Source organism: Simochromis diagramma, unplaced genomic scaffold, assembly GCF_900408965.1.
Source record: "Simochromis diagramma unplaced genomic scaffold, fSimDia1.1 OVJJ01000367.1, whole genome shotgun sequence".
Taxonomy (NCBI): Eukaryota; Metazoa; Chordata; class Actinopteri; order Cichliformes; family Cichlidae; genus Simochromis; species Simochromis diagramma.
In genome coordinates this window covers 141,443-157,150 of record NW_024387288.1, presented here as the reverse complement: position 1 = coordinate 157,150, position 15,708 = coordinate 141,443, and the positions used below count along the sequence as shown (strand labels likewise).

Sequence of the window (15,708 nt, the reverse complement as noted above, 5' to 3'; positions counted from 1 at the left end):
AAAAAAAAAAAAAAAAAAAAAAAAAAAAAAAGAGATGAGCTCCTTGAGCCTGCACAGGTGGTGAAACGCTGAGTGTACTGGTCCCTGTGCAGCAGCGCCCCCTGCTGCTTAAACAGTTTATGGTCTGTATCACACACATGCAGCTTAGAGTTATCAGCCAGAGATTCAGAGCTTTCTGCAGTTTGGTGTTTAAAACAGCTGCAGTTGGTTGTGGACAAAAACCTTTATTTATGATTCAGATTACACTGACTCCATGTGAGCCACATGTTAATGTCGCTGCATGGCTGAAGACATAAAAGGTGTTTGTATGAGGAGCTGCTCGGCTTTAAATCTAAAAAAAACTGCAGTCACGTCATCTCCCAAAGCTTCATTTATTTCAATAAGGTTACAAAGGAAACGCATTGCATGTTGAAATATCTCAGATTTGTCTTTCCGAGTTTTATTCCTGCACCCGTTTCCTCCCAAACATCAGTTCCGACCTTTTATCTGGACTGGAGTCTGTTCTGGTCCAACAGAGTCCTGCCTGAAACCAGTTTGTTTTTGTGTCCGTGCCACTAGTCGTCAGGCAACAAACTGACACAAGAGGAAAAACAGCAAAGATCCCCCAAAGGAAAGGAGATGGGGAGATGCCTAATGAGGCACCGTTAGAGACCTTAGAGGGGAGGCAGGTGGGAGAGAGCTGCTCAGGTGTGTCACTACTCAGAGAAGAGCACACCCGAGCAGCAGCAGTCGGCTCCGTCTGCCTGAACTGGACTGAAACTGGACCTGGGCCAACAGCTCTGTATTCTTCTTCTTCGTGGACTTTGATGGCCGGACTGATCCTGAGCTGCTGAGACATCACGGGTCGGTACCTTTCAGACTTTTAAACTGGATCAGTGCTAGGGTCCTGTACCCAGCTCATTTACAGTTTAGAATGTAGTTTATCTCAGAGCAATCAGTTTATTATAAGAGTGAAAACTGTTTATTTACATTTTTAAGATTTCGTTTTCCATTCAAACCCATTTCCATTTTTCCTCTATGGTTTGTTTTTGTTATTGCTTGTTATAAATCTACGTGAGTGTGACAGAGAGACCTGTCAGGCATGAACCAGGCTGTGAAGACCAGAAAGTATTTGTGAAGAAGGGTAAAAGCACAAATACACAAATCCTTTGCTGTCTGTGATCCACCATGTAGGATGTTTCCAGGAGGAAAAAGCAAATCCAGTGTAGGAAACATTGTTTGGCTCCGTGTCCCCACACGACTGCAAGGATTTTAAATCTGGTTTGTGTTAAACAACTTCTACAATTTAAACTCAGCATTTCAATTAAAAAAAATAAACTACCTGTAGCATCTAAAGTAAAAGTACTCGGAACAATTATACACATTCTTCAAATGCTCTCCACAGTAACACTTTCATCTACTGATATCAGATTTCTATTTAAAAAAAACTCCAATACTGAAAACCAAGATCTAGCGTAGCATAGATCTGCTTTTTTTAGTACAAGTGTACTTAAGTAAAGCACTTGAGCAGCGGCAAAATACATGCAGACCCATACACACCAAAAACATTCCTGTTAGGAATGAAGCTAGCTAGCTAACACTGAAGAAACTGCTCGAGCTTCCTACACTACGAGTTTCGTTAGTCTGTCTATCCCAGGCTTCACGTTTTAATGGAGCCATCCAACCGTCTTACTGCTCGGCATCAGCCTGGGGGGCGTGCTCCTGGACCAAATCATGAAATGAGGTGGGGTGAGGCGGGGCCAGAAGCTAACTGGATTTATTCCTCCTTGCCAAAAAGAAAACAAAACTAATGTTAGTAAACAAATGTCATTTCTGTCAACGATCCTTAAAGTGGACTTTTCTCCCCCTTATGCCGTCCCTGCTACGATGTGCCAAGCTGTCAGCCAATAGTCAAAAACATGAATGAAAAAGCAGCCAAAGAAGAAGTTTAAAGGAGCTTCCTCAAAGCCTGAAAAACAACTGCTCAAGACCACTTTAAAAGTCAACAGGAAGTCGAGCTATAAAAAAAACCTGAGGGATGGCTCAAGAATTTTACACACATTAAAAAAATCAAAGATGCGCTGTGTGGTGGGTCTTTGTCCGGTTCTTACTGGTTTCTATGGTTCCAGTTGAGATGGGCTGTCTGGGCGGCAAAACAGATGAAGAACGACTGGATGAAAAGGCAAAGAGAGAAGCAAATAAGAAGATCGAGAAGCAGCTGCAGAGGGAACGACAGACGTACAAAGCTACACACAGACTCTTACTGCTCGGTGAGATGCCGCCGTCTCTTTCAATCTATTTTTGTTTGAGCAATTTCAGAATTAACTTTAAAAAGTGGTTCCAAATGTGGGGCACAATAAGGCCATGTTAGGCTTTCTGTCACAGTAGCACCGTCATGTCACCAGATTTTGGGTCCTCTGACAAAGCTTACATAATATTTTGAACTTTAGCCAAACATTTAGTTACCCAACAATAAATTATGACAATACTTGACATCTCTAATCAGACTTTAGCTCTTGAGCTCGTCACCCATGAAAGCTATGAGACTCCATGTGTTTACACCAGTAGGTGATATAAGAAGAAAAAAGCAGCCACTCATTTTATCTACTAAAAACCTGGCTCAGCTTTCTGAATATTATGTGTGAGGAAGACCATGTTGACTGTAAGGATAGCATCTGTCCATCCATCTCTCTGTAACTGTAGGTGCAGGAGAATCGGGTAAAAGCACCATTGTCAAACAGATGAGGATTCTTCATGTGGACGGCTTTAATGCTGAGTGAGTTTATTAAATCCATTAGCACATACACACTCGTACACGCATGCATACATCACAGTGTACATAACCAGTAGGTGTTGGCTCATGGAAACCTATGCCATGAAGCTTCTGGCTCAGTCTTTGTGCTGATGTTAATGCCAGGCTAGGTTGAAACTCTGCTGTTATTGAGTGAGCAGTGCGTCTGGGACTTAGGCACTCTGCCCCTCATGTGCAGTAGACACTGCACCCTTTTCTATCTGAGAATCAGAAGTTGGACTTCTCATTCCCACTGCTTTACCAATGCACCCGGTGCTAAAAGAATCACATAATCCACAAAGTGCAGAGAGATCAAAGCAGATCCCTCCATCACTTGGATACGCCATGAAGTTCTATCCATTAAGGTTATGAACAGACTGACAAAAGGCGAGTCTGGCAGAGCCCACCAAGAATGAATAGGATGCAGAACATAGCTAGTAAGGTAAACATATATGGTACAGGGACTGGATAGTTAACCCTACACTACTGATGCACCCTCAGCAGGACACAGGACACCCTGTTTCCACACCACAAAGCACATGAAGGTTGGCTGTGAAAACTTTCATGCATCCTTAAATATAGTTATGCTTCTGCTAAACCAACGCATCTAAAAGAAAAGTTTGAAACTGCACAAAGCAGATCCACTTGCTTTAAAGCATCAGCTGACTGCAGTGCGGTTGGTTAAATACATAACCCTGGCCAATAGGCATGATGTATAGGTCTTAGACAGAACCATGGTTTTCTCCAAACATGCACATTATAAAAAAACAAATATCTTGACTTTGGTATTGTATAAAAGTGTAAGTGTTCTGGTTTAATACGATGCAGCTTTGCAAACTGTCCATACCTGTTCAGTCTTTGGGGTGAATTTGCTGGGATGTCCATTCCTAGGAAAATTGTCAGTAAGTAAAATGTTATTTATATAGTACATTTCTAGATTGTGAAGCACTTTGTGATCTTTCTAAGTATAAAACAAAAACTGTCAGCTGTCTTCCGCTTGTGAAAAATCCTTAAAAATGTTTATGAATGGCCTCGGTAGATGCTGGAGTCACTATATTTAATCCCTCATTAATATCAAAGTGTTTATTATTATAATAAGTGTTTTTTGGATCAATATTTCTAATAATGACATCATCACAGGTGGAGATGCCCAGATGTGTCTCTGTTTGTGACTTGAACTGGAATAAAGTTTTATCTTGTGGAGTGTAGCTTGAATGACAAGACGTTGGGTGTAGATGGAGACTGAGGACTAAACAAACTGCAGCGGAACATGTTCAGACTCTTGAGGCATCAGGATGTTTTACCTGAGCCAGTTTTCATGTTGGTCTTTCAGGGAGAAGCAGCAAAAGGTTCAGGACATCAGGAAGAACGTGAAGGACGCCATCGTGGTGAGTGACATGACGGCGAACACAGAACCTCAGTAATTGGTTCAAACATTTGAAAAACAATTTCCAGTTGGAGGTTAATCACAGGTGGTGACGGACAGCTGGAGCAAATCTGTGTGTGTGTGTGTGTGTGTGTGTGTGTGTGTGTGTGTGTGTGTGTGTGTGTGTGTGTTAGACAATTGTGTCAGCTATGACTATTCTGGCTCCGCCCATTCCCCTGGGTAACCCTGGTAACCAGTTCAGAGCGGACTACATCAAGAGCATCGGTCCTCTGTCTGACTTTGAATACACCGAGGTAACACACACACACACACACACACACACACACACACACACACACACACACACACACACAGGTGAGGCTGCTTACCTGTAAAGCTGGTGCAGCGAGCATAAACAGGCGAGTTTCTTTCAGTACTGCAGGAAATCAGACACGTCACATGACGGTCGGAGGTCGTGTGGCGTGTGAACGTTTGACTGGCTGGAAGAAAGAAGTTGTTAAAGGTGTTTATGTTTTAAAGGCTGACGCTGGTGGATTTGAAGTGGGTGACATCACTGGGGTGTGATTGTTGTGTGAATTGTCAAAAGGATTTTCTTCACCACTCTGTGTAAAGATCAGTTTGTGTTTAAGTTTCCAGCCATCACAGAAATATAAATAATGACTGAAAGCGATGAAGTTAATCCAACATGTCCGTATTGCCACCTCGTGACCAATGGTCAGGACTTCCTGCAGGACAGGTGAGACCAAGGTGTGACACATACAGGCAGCTCGGCTGAAACTGTCTGCAGTCGTCAGCAGCTAAGAGAAGACTTACCTGATTACAGGTGAGCTGCACCTTTAAAGCAGCACCAGGAGACCTGCTTTAAATCTTGTTTGTTTTAATGATGTTAATGACATGATGTAACGGCTTCACCTCAGCCGCGCACACACACCTGCCTCAGGGAATCACCTGAGGCCTCATTATCCAAACAGTGGAGTCTCGGAGGACTCAGACTCAAAACAAATGTCTTCCTGCGTTGCTTCACTCTCACACGCTTCACGGCGCAGTCACTGCTGTCCAGTCAGCCGACATCGCCCTGCCAACATGTCAGCCGCCCTAAAAATATTAAACTGTGGAAATCGCAGCTCCTCGTCAGTAGATTAGGTGTGGACGCTACTGTAATATCCAGCAACATGAGCTCTGTTCATCCAGCCTTCAGTCAGCACCACATGATTTCTAAATGATAAAATCAACTACCTGTGAGTTCATGTTTAACAACATCTGCTCACTGACATACCAGTGTGGCCGGAGGGTTACAGAGCTGTGACGTTCTACTGCATAGACAGGAAGCCTGGGTTTGAACGGCAAACACGTGAAAATGAATGAAATAAACTACCTTTGTGTCCCGAACTGGATCAAGGTTTCAGTGTGACGGGATCACTTTAGTGCTGCAGCAGTGAGTTCATGTTAAACCAGGAAAGACTGTCCACTTTACTGTCTGTAGCAGGAAGTGCTGCACTGAAACAGCTGTTAGCTGTGAGGTAGGTGTTTGTATACGAGGAGTGTGGAGGTGGAGAGCCTGTTTGAGTCCCCAGACCGACGGCTGGAGTCTGACACTCCAGTTTTTCCCTGCAACACCGGGTGTATCGAGCCAATCAGCTGGGCAAAGCAGATGATCAGCTATCAGTGCTACTTTATGCTATAAATGAGTCTCTTAGCCAACACAACCAAACAGTTTACAGCATCACAGGTTATCACACAGCACAAAATATTTCCTACTGAAACACAATCATGCTAACATCCATCAGCATGTCCACAGGAAAAAAATCTCCATGTTACGGTCTCATCACATTTGACTTTGCTTTTCCTCACTTCTGATATGAAGTCGTCCAGTCAGTCAGACGATGTAAGGGAAAACACATCTCCAAAAAGTGTGCCGTCTCTTCCTCGTTGTCTACGGCCTTTTCCCCCCTGCAGATATGCTGATGGATTCACAATCATGCTTCGACAGGAAACGTCAAAGCTAAACTTTTGATCTTTCAGGAGTTCTTTGAGCATGCTCAGAAGCTGTGGGAGGACGACGGTGTGAAGGCGTGCTTTGAGCGTGCCAATGAATATCAGCTGATTGACTGCGCTCAGTAGTAAGACACTCACATTCACATGTTCCAGTCTTTGTGAGGGCCTTCATTACACCCAGGGCACTGGCACACCTCAGCACAGATAACGCTTCTGACCCTCACTCATGTTACAACTTGGTTCAAAAGCATAAATGTGGAGACTGGTTCAAGGTTCTTTATTTGTCACATGCATAGTTATACAAGTATAACACACAGTGAAATGTAGCCTGACACGCTCCTCGACATGTGCAAAAAACTTGGGGGGTGGGGGGTGTGAGGAGGAAGAACATTATGTGTGTGTGCGCACCACACACACACTACACACACACACACACACACACAAACACACACACCACACACACACAACACACACACACATATATATATGTAGTATATATATTGGGTGAATGTGCAGTAGTAGCAGCAAGCAGGTGAATTCTGTACATTAATATGAATAGACATCTGACTATTTTACAGGATAGACAATATAAACATATTTAAAATTAAAGGAATTGAAATGTACATTGTGCCTTGGTTTAGTGTCTGGAAGAGTCCTGTCTCAGTCAATTATAGATGATGTGAGAGGGCGGGTGTGTGTGTTTAGGGCACGGATGGCTTGGGGATAGAAGCTGAGACTGAGACCAGAGCTTGAAGAAGCATGGGTTTGACTTTAAATTACAAAAGAAGTTAGCTGTATCATTTGGTAACCCAAAGATTCTCAGGCATCCCATTGGCAGGTGTCAGTTCACAATCAAACATAGGCCCCACCTGAATGCTACTGCACTGTCACTGCAAAGAGAACTGTGTCCTCATAAAGACATACAAACCATCACACACTCTGCAATCTCAGTGGACCAATCACAACACTCCTGTACAGCTTCTCATCATCATCTCATCCTGTGTTTCAGCTTCCTGAATCGGCTGGAATCAGTTCGGAGGCCCGATTACTCACCCACCGACCAGGTAACGAACCAGCCAATCAAACAACAGCACCCGGCATGACTCACCTATTGCTGACTCGCTGTTTTCCTCCTGCAGGACCTGCTGCGCTGCAGAGTTCTGACTTCAGGGATTTTTGAAACCAGGTTTCAGGTGGACAAAGTCAACTTCCAGTAAGTGGAACGACCAGCAGAACAGTTTCACGGACAGGAAATTAGAATCAGAACCAGAAAGGGTTTTACTAGGGGACTAGTAAAAGCGCTATACAAATACAGGCCATTTACCAGGCCAATGTTGAGCAGGTTTACAACATTAGGAAATTGCTGCGGTACTTAGTGCAAACATACTGTCAGACAACGCTGAAATAAACAAAAAGAAAAATAAGTGCTAAGTAGATAGATTTATATACATGAGTGCAGGTGGTGATCAGTGCAAACATGGAATGATGCAGTGAACACAGTGTAGGGTCATGTGTTAGTGGTGCCAACAGTCATATGGTTATTGTTCATGAGTCCAACAGCAGAGGGGAAGAAACTGTTCTCAGGGGGGGGAGTGGGGCTGTGTGCTTCCTGAAGTCCACAATAATCTCCACTGTCTTCTGGGCATTCAGCACCAGGTTGTTGTGGCTGCACCAGGACACCAGACGTTCACCCTCCCTCCTGTAGGCAGACTCATCCCCGTCCGAGATGAGTCCAATAACGGTGGTGTCATCTGCAAACTTGATTAGCTTGACAGACTGGTGGGTGGAGGTGCAGCAGTTGGTGTACAGGGAGAAGAGCAGAGGAGAAAGAACACAGCCCTGAGGGGAGCCAGTGCTGATGGTCCGGGAGTCCGAGACGTTCTTTCCCAGCCTCACGTGCTGCTTCCTGTCCGTCAGGAAGTCAGTGATCCACCGGCAGATGGGATCAGGCACATTCATCTGGGAAAGCTTGCCTCGGAGATGGTCTGGAAGGATGGTGTTGAAGGCAGAGCTGAAGTCCACAAACAGGATCCTGGCGTAGGTTCCTGGGGAGTCCAGATGCTGCAGGATGAAGTGTAGGGCCATGTTGATGGCGTCATCTACAGACCTGTTGGCTCTGTATGCAAACTGCAGGGGGTCCAGGAGGGGGGCCGTGAGGGTCTTGAGATAGGAGAGAACCAGGCGCTCAAATGACTTCATGACCACAGATGTCAGAGCCACAGGTCTGTAGTCATTTAGTCCAGTGATCCTAGGTTTCTTGGGGACAGGGATTATGGTAGAGGACTTGAAGCAGGCAGGCACATGACATGCCTGCAGTGAGGAGTTGAAAATGCCAGAAAACACTGGGGCCAGCTCGTTTGCACAGTGTCTGAGGGTGGCAGGAGACACACCGTCTGGGCCGGGAGCTTTCCGAGCATTCAGACTCTTAAAACTGCTTCCTCACATCTGCTTCATGAATATGAAGGGTTGTAGTGGGAGAAGGTGGTGTGAAATCCTCCTTGGTGTGGGGTGAGGAGGGGGGTGTAAGTGAAGTGTTGATGGTGGTGATGGCTCTATGGAGGGGGAGAGGTGGGGGAATGAGTGTCCAAAGTGTCTCTATTGTTGGGGCCGTTGGAGGTGTGAAGGCTGCCTGATGGCTCGTCAAAACGGCAGTAAAAGTCGTTAAGGGTGTTGGCCAAGAGCAAGTCATCGGTGGAGTGGGGGGTCTTAGGCTTGTAGTTGGTGATATTCCTAAAACCTTTCCACACAGAGGCCGAGTCATTCTCTGAGATCTGCTGCTGCATCTTCTCAGAGTGCTGATGTTTAGCAACGTCCACTTCTTTAGTGAACCTGTACTTGGCCTCTCTGTAGCAGTCCCTGTCTCCGCTTCTGAACACCTTTCTCTTTTCCAGCCACAGCTTTTTGAGTTTAGGAGTAAACCAGGGTTTGTCATTGTTATAACTCACCCTGGTGCGTGATGGCACAATGCTGACCTCACAGAAGTGGATATAGGAGGTGACAGTGTCCGTAATCTCGTCCAAGCTGTTAGAAGCAGCCTTCATTGTGTCCCAGTCTATAGACTCCAAACACGTGCGAAGCTCCTCCACAGCCTCGTTGCTCCAGTTTTTTGGGTTTTTTTGTTGTTGTTTTTGGGTTTTTTGTTTTTTTTTGTTTTGTTTTTTTAGCCCTCACGACAGGTTTGGAGAGCTTCAGCGTGGGGATCAGGTGGATCGTGACGTGGTCAGAAAGTCCGAGTGAACAACGCGATAGGCCCTGCTGATCGTGCTGTAACAGTGGTCCAAGGTCCTCTCCTCTCTGGTCGGGCATTTAATATACTGCTTGTATTTGGGAAGCTCTTGGCTCAGATTGGCTTTATTAGCTTTGTTACTTACTTAATTACTTCCTGTTCCTAAAGAAAACCATAAGCCCCATCAGAGAACCTGATTGTAGATCACTGATGAATAACCACAATGCACTGCTGACAAGTGTTGGGGAGTAATGGAATAGATGTACCGGCGTTACGTATTAAAATGCAAAATATGAGTAACTGTATTCCATTACAGTTACCCTTTAAAAGGTGGTAATCAGAATACAGTTACTTTGTTGAAATAAATGGATTACACAGCGGTATTTCCCTGTGTCATATATTAGGCTATGGCCTCTCTATTTTTGGTAATTCCACACACAGTGGAAACCCAAACAAAACACGCATTAAGAGGCTCTAATGCCCGTGTCTCAATCTCGCGGCCCATGTCACCTCTACTTGCGGCCCACATAATGATGTGAAGAAATATTTTTCAATTCAATTTTATTTATATAGCGCCAAATCACAACAGTCGCCTCAAGGCGCTTTATATTGTAAGGTAGAGCCTAAAATAATACAGAGAAAATACAGAGAAAAAACCCAACAATCATATGACCCCCTATGAGCAAGCACTTTGGCGACAGTGGGAAGGAAAAACTCCCTTTTAACAGGAAGAAACCTCCGGCAGAACCAGGCTCAGGGAGGGGTGGGGCCATCTGCTGTGATTGGTTGGGGTGAGAGAAGGAAAACAGGATAAAGACATTCTGTGGAAGAGAGACAGAGATTAATAACAAGTATGATTCAGTGCAGAGAGGTCTATTAATACATAGTGAGTGAGAAAGGTGACTGGAAAGGAAACACCCAATGCATCATGGGAAGCCCCAGCAGCCTACGTCTATTGCAGCATAACTAAGGGAGGATTCAGGGTCACCTGGTCCAGCCCTAACTATATGCTTTAGCAAAAAGGAAAGTTTGAAGCCTAATCTTAAAAATTTTAAAAATCATTATTCAAAAAAAATTTTTAATGAGGGAAATAGGCAGAGCTTTCCAGGCTCTGCTCAACTACTCATCACCTTGACAATAATCGACTAGTAAGACTCGACTGTACACTGTGTTCGTGTTTTCCTCCCAAACAATAAGTTCAGTTGGAGCAGCCTTTCAACGCCTCTCTGTGTCTCTCGCAAAGTCGACCCAGACAACAAAGTAAAGCTAGTTTTCAGCTACAAGCCCAACACGAACCCGACGTATTAGCCAGAGGTCCCTTTACTACGGTTCGGAGCCGCAGACCTCTTTTATATACGCGCCGAACAGTTTTCTATACGAGATCGCTGCAAAAAGTGCAGCCTTACCTAATGTCCACCTACTGTTACTCATTTATATTAAGATTTAAACATCTAGCTGGTGTTGGTATGGAGAGTAACCTTCAGTAATAGTAATAAATCACACAGCAATAGGACATTCATGTACTATTCAAAACGCGTTACTCTCATTGAGTAACGTAACAGAATAAGTTACAAACTACATTTTGGGGCATGTAGTCTGTAGTGGAATACATTTTTAAAGTAACCTTCCCATCACTGCTGCTGACAGACAGCTCTAACCGTGTTTGTGTGTGTCAGTATGTTTGATGTAGGAGGACAGCGGGACGAACGCAGGAAGTGGATTCAGTGCTTCAACGGTGAGAAAAAAACAGATTCTTTATCGATCGAGCCTGAAAGCAGCAGGGAGTTTGATGTGTGTGTGCACTTGCGTCCAGATGTGACCGCCATCATCTTCGTGGCAGCGAGCAGCAGCTACAACATGGTGATCCGTGAGGACAACTCCACCAATCGGCTGCGAGAATCTCTGGACCTCTTCAGATCTATCTGGACCAACAGGTTCTCTGACTGACTGAAGTTGCCAATTACACTCTGATTGGCTGCCTTAAACACTTCCTACCAACTGAGTACATGTAGTTGACTGTCCCTGTTCTCTGATTGGCCGTAGGTTCCTGAAGACTATTTCAGTGATCCTCTTCCTGAACAAACAGGATGTTCTTGCAGAGAAGATTCTGGCTGGAAAGTCGAAGCTGGAGGATTATTTCCCAGAATATAACAACTACCAGCTTCCTGCTGATGGTAAATATCCAAAGAGTGTGGAAAGTTACAGGGAGTGCAGAATTATTAGGCAAGTTGTATTTTTGAGGAATAATTTTATTATTGAACAACAACCATGTTCTCAACGAACCCAAAAAACTCATTAATATCAAAGCTGAATGTTTTTGGAAGTAGTTTTTAGTTTGTTTTTAGTTTTAGCTATTTTAGGGGGATATCTGTGTGTGCAGGTGACTATTACTGTGCATAATTATTAGGCAACTTAACAAAAAAACAAATATATACCCATTTCAATCATTTATTTTTTACCAGTGAAACCAATATAACATCTCCACATTCACAAATATACATTTCTGACATTCACAAAAACAAATCAGCGACCAATATAGCCACCTTTCTTTGCAAGGACACTCAAAAGCCTGCCATCCATGGATTCTGTCAGTGTTTTGATCTGTTCGCCATCAACATTGCGTGCAGCAGCAACCACAGCCTCCCAGACACTGTTCAGAGAGGTGTACTGTTTTCCCTCCTTGTAAATCTCACATTTGATGATGGACCACAGGTTCTCAATGGGGTTCAGATCAGGTGAACAAGGAGGCCATGTCATTAGTTTTTCTTCTTTTATACCCTTTCTTGCCAGCCACGCTGTGGAGTACTTGGACGCGTGTGATGGAGCATTGTCCTGCATGAAAATCATGTTTTTCTTGAAGGATGAAGACTTCTTCCTGTACCACTGCTTGAAGAAGGTGTCTTCCAGAAACTGGCAGTAGGACTGGGAGTTGAGCTTGACTCCATCCTCAACCCGAAAAGGCCCCACAAGCTCATCTTTGATGATACCAGCCCAAACCAGTACTCTACCTCCACCTTGCTGGCATCTGAGTCGGACTGGAGCTCTCTGCCCTTTACCAATCCAGCCACGCGCCCATCCATCTGGCCCATCAAGACTCACTCTCATGTCATCAGTCCATAAAACCTTAGAAAAACCAGTCTTGAGATATTTCTTGGCCCAGTCTTGACGTTTCAGCTTGTGTGTCTTGTTCAGTGGTGGTCGTCTTTCAGCCTTTCTTACCTTGGCCATGTCTCTGAGTATTGCACACCTTGTGCTTTTGGGCACTCCAGTGATGTTGCAGCTCTGAAATATGGCCAAACTGGTGGCAAGTGGCATCTTGGCAGCTGCACGCTTGACTTTTCTCAGTTCATGGGCAGTTATTTTGCGCCTTGGTTTTTCCACACGCTTCTTGCCACCCTCTTGACTATTTTGAATGAAACGCGTGATTGTTCGATGATCACGCTTCAGAAGCTTTGCAATTTTGAGACTGCTGCATCCCTCTGCAAGATATCTCACTATTTTTGACTTTTCTGAGCCTGTCAAGTCCTTCTTTTGACCCATTTTGCCAAAGGAAAGGACGTTGCCTAATAATTATGCACACCTGATATAGGGTGTTGATGTCATTAGACCACACCCCTTCTCATTACAGAGATGCACATCACCTAATATGCTTAATTGGTAGTAGGCTTTCGAGCCTATACAGCTTGGAGTAAGACAACATGCATGAAGAAGATGATGTGGACAAAATACTCATTTGCCTAATAATTCTGCACTCCCTGTAATGTCCTTGTCTCAAAGGTTTGCACTGAATTTCAAACTTGCTGCTCCTTCCTCCTGGAATAAGCTGCAGAATGTGCAGGAGACTTAAGGTTTGACTGAGTTTAAGGCCATTTTAAATGAGTTGAATGCAGTTAATTCAGGATGCAAATGTTTTTCCTGAATATTATTAGCTTTGTTTCTGGCCTTGGAGCGTTGCTCTGAAGGCTTATTGTGACTGAAGTCTGTACGTGATTTTTCTTTTCTTTTTTTTTTTTTTTTTTTTTTTTTCCCCCCCCTCTTTGTGTGATTGACTGCTGTGTGTGTGTGTGTGTGTGTGTGTGTGTGTGTGTGTGTGTGTATATATATGTGTGGCTTACACCTGTAATGCTGTCATTCTTGGTTGGGACTTTTAATCTCGAGACTTTTTATTTTTTCCTGGTTGAATAAACACAAATGGAAATCTGTCCCACCAACACATGAGTGCGCCTCGGGCACGTGAACACACCTCTTGACCATGCACACTTGTTTCAGCTGTTCCAGACACTGATGAAGACCCCAAAGTGATGAGGGCCAAGTTCTTCATCAGAGATGAGTTTCTGGTAAAATCGCTTCCTGCCTTGACATCACGCTATCACACGATGGCGTGTTCAGACTAACATGCGACTCCCGTTTCAGAGGATCAGTACGGCGAGCGGTGACGGCAAACATTACTGCTACCCTCACTTCACCTGTGCTGTTGACACCGAGAACATCCGCCGTGTCTTCAACGACTGCCGTGACATCATCCAGCGGATGCACCTGCGGCAGTATGAACTGCTCTGACTGCTGGGCGCCGCCTGGCCCCGGCCACTCTGAAGAAGCCGATAAGTAATGGAAGCAGATAGCCGATCAATGCTCATAGCGTTTGTGATATTTATTAGTGATTATAGATTAGGACAGACTCTTATTAGCTGTGTGTTCCATGTGCTTTATGTCCTGCAGGGCATTGTGGTCAGAATTATTGGCATGGCAGCAATGTGTCATGTGGGAGGAGGTGGAGTCTGGAAATCTATTTTTACATGTTATTTGTGTTATCTTTGCTCTGATTGGCTGATCCATTTGAATAATTAAACACCTTTGTTTACCTGTGAACTTGGGGTCAAAGGTCAGTCTTTATTCAGAAGCTGTTCAAATGTTTTTATTTGTTATTCAGAGAGCTAAGTGTTTACCTGCAGGTTGCCAGGTGTGTCCTGGCTCCGCTATGCCACGGTAACCTATAGACTCAAGATTCATGTCCACAGCAGATGGAATATAACGTGACAGGAAGCGACTCTGTCTTCTAATCTGAAGACTGTCTTTCCAATTAATTTCCAAATTAAAATTCAGGGATTTTTCTACCACCCTTTTTAAAAAAACAAAAAACAAAAACAAAAAAAAACCTCTTCACATTTTAAGAGCTTCACGTTGTTGATTTTGAACACTTTCTCAGAAACACAAGCTGTGACGATGTTTTCACCCTTTGAGAAGCAACAGCACACAGAGAAACTGGGGACTTTGAAGTGATACCAGATTGTTCAGCTTTCTGCTCCTGAACAACTATAACATATCTTTATGGTTTGATCCAAATGAAACATACAAATAAAATTTTTATTTTTTATTTTTGTTGCTGATCTTCAGATGACAGTGCATCTAAATAAAGGGCACAGAGACACAGAACTACTACTCTGTCATTAAACGAGTTAGGAGAGAGTAATGTAGCTTACTGTCAACATGTAGATGAAAATGAGCTGATGGTAACTAATCTCAGGCTGGCAGTATTATACCTGCTGGCTTTAATGCCACAAACCAGCCAGGTGAGCAGGTGCAGATGACTCTGCCGGCTTGAGGACTCTGATCACCAGAGCAGGTACGAAGCACTAAAGTGATCTCGTTTATCCTCAGTCTTTACTAAAAACATCTAAAAACAATAAACTGTGAGAGGATGAGATAACTGAGCTATGCTGCAGAATCACGTACGTGTGTCTGTATTCTGACTGCCACCAGGTGAGAGGCATGTGTACCTGAGTGTGTCACCTGCTCATCACCGGGCACACCTGTGCTATCCCATAGTTTGGGCTGTGGGAGAACAGAGATATCTTTGAACCTTCTTCCTGTAACAGCGCCACTTGAACTTAGGACAGGTACTTTATCAGCTGGTTTATACCTGCACAACTAAGCACACAACACTGCCCCCTGATGGTGAAGCTTCTCTTAAATTCTCTGATTAAACATTCTCACATTAAACATTTCCTGTGGTCAGAGTCAGCTGATGGCTTTGTAAAGTTTCACATAGGATAAGGTCAGATCATGTGAACGCCATAAATGAACGCAGTGATGGGAAAACAAACGCGAGACTGACTTAAATGGGCTAAACACCATAAGTGTGAAAACACCCTAAGACTGTAATTGGAGTATTCTCAGTAATCTGAGTAATCTTCATGTAAACAGTTGGTTTTTATGCTGTGTTGTGTACTGAATATTTTTAAGTATTGGAGTACCTGTAACAGCTGTTACCATGGTTAATGCTCATCATGTACTAATGTTCAATCGACTTGAAACAATCCACTTCCTGTA

General features: G+C 44.0%; 1 protein-coding gene across 3 annotated transcripts; it reads left to right on the top strand.

Moving 5' to 3' along the window:
- The first annotated feature begins 13 nt into the window (after nucleotides 1–13).
- Nucleotides 14–14,239, top strand: LOC120716327 (guanine nucleotide-binding protein G(olf) subunit alpha-like). 3 transcript variants are annotated; one of them, XM_040003828.1, is made up of 13 exons: nucleotides 14–843; nucleotides 2,109–2,249; nucleotides 2,683–2,755; nucleotides 4,104–4,158; nucleotides 4,331–4,450; nucleotides 6,180–6,277; nucleotides 7,162–7,216; nucleotides 7,292–7,365; nucleotides 11,055–11,113; nucleotides 11,192–11,312; nucleotides 11,422–11,552; nucleotides 13,648–13,715; nucleotides 13,792–14,239. In XM_040003828.1, exons 2-13 carry the CDS (start codon nucleotides 2,114–2,116, stop codon nucleotides 13,936–13,938), a joined length of 1,137 nt encoding a protein of 378 aa, XP_039859762.1. In that variant the 5' UTR covers nucleotides 14–843; nucleotides 2,109–2,113; the 3' UTR covers nucleotides 13,939–14,239. The 3 variants fall into 3 exon arrangements, with proteins under 3 accessions (XP_039859762.1, XP_039859761.1, XP_039859760.1); XM_040003827.1 differs by having other exon boundaries at nucleotides 14–1,260; XM_040003826.1 differs by having other exon boundaries at nucleotides 15–2,249.
- Nucleotides 14,240–15,708: the final 1,469 nt, after the last annotated feature.

Excerpts from the sequence above, each read along its gene's own strand:
- LOC120716327 (XM_040003826.1), top strand. The coding sequence starts at position 2,099 with ATGGTTCCAGTTGAGATGGGCTGTCTGGGCGGCAAAACAGATGAAGAA. Across the intron at positions 4,451-6,179 it reads CTGACTTTGAATACACCGAG|GAGTTCTTTGAGCATGCTCA; the intron begins GTAACACACACA and ends TTGATCTTTCAG. Across the intron at positions 11,114-11,191 it reads GTGGATTCAGTGCTTCAACG|ATGTGACCGCCATCATCTTC; the intron begins GTGAGAAAAAAA and ends ACTTGCGTCCAG.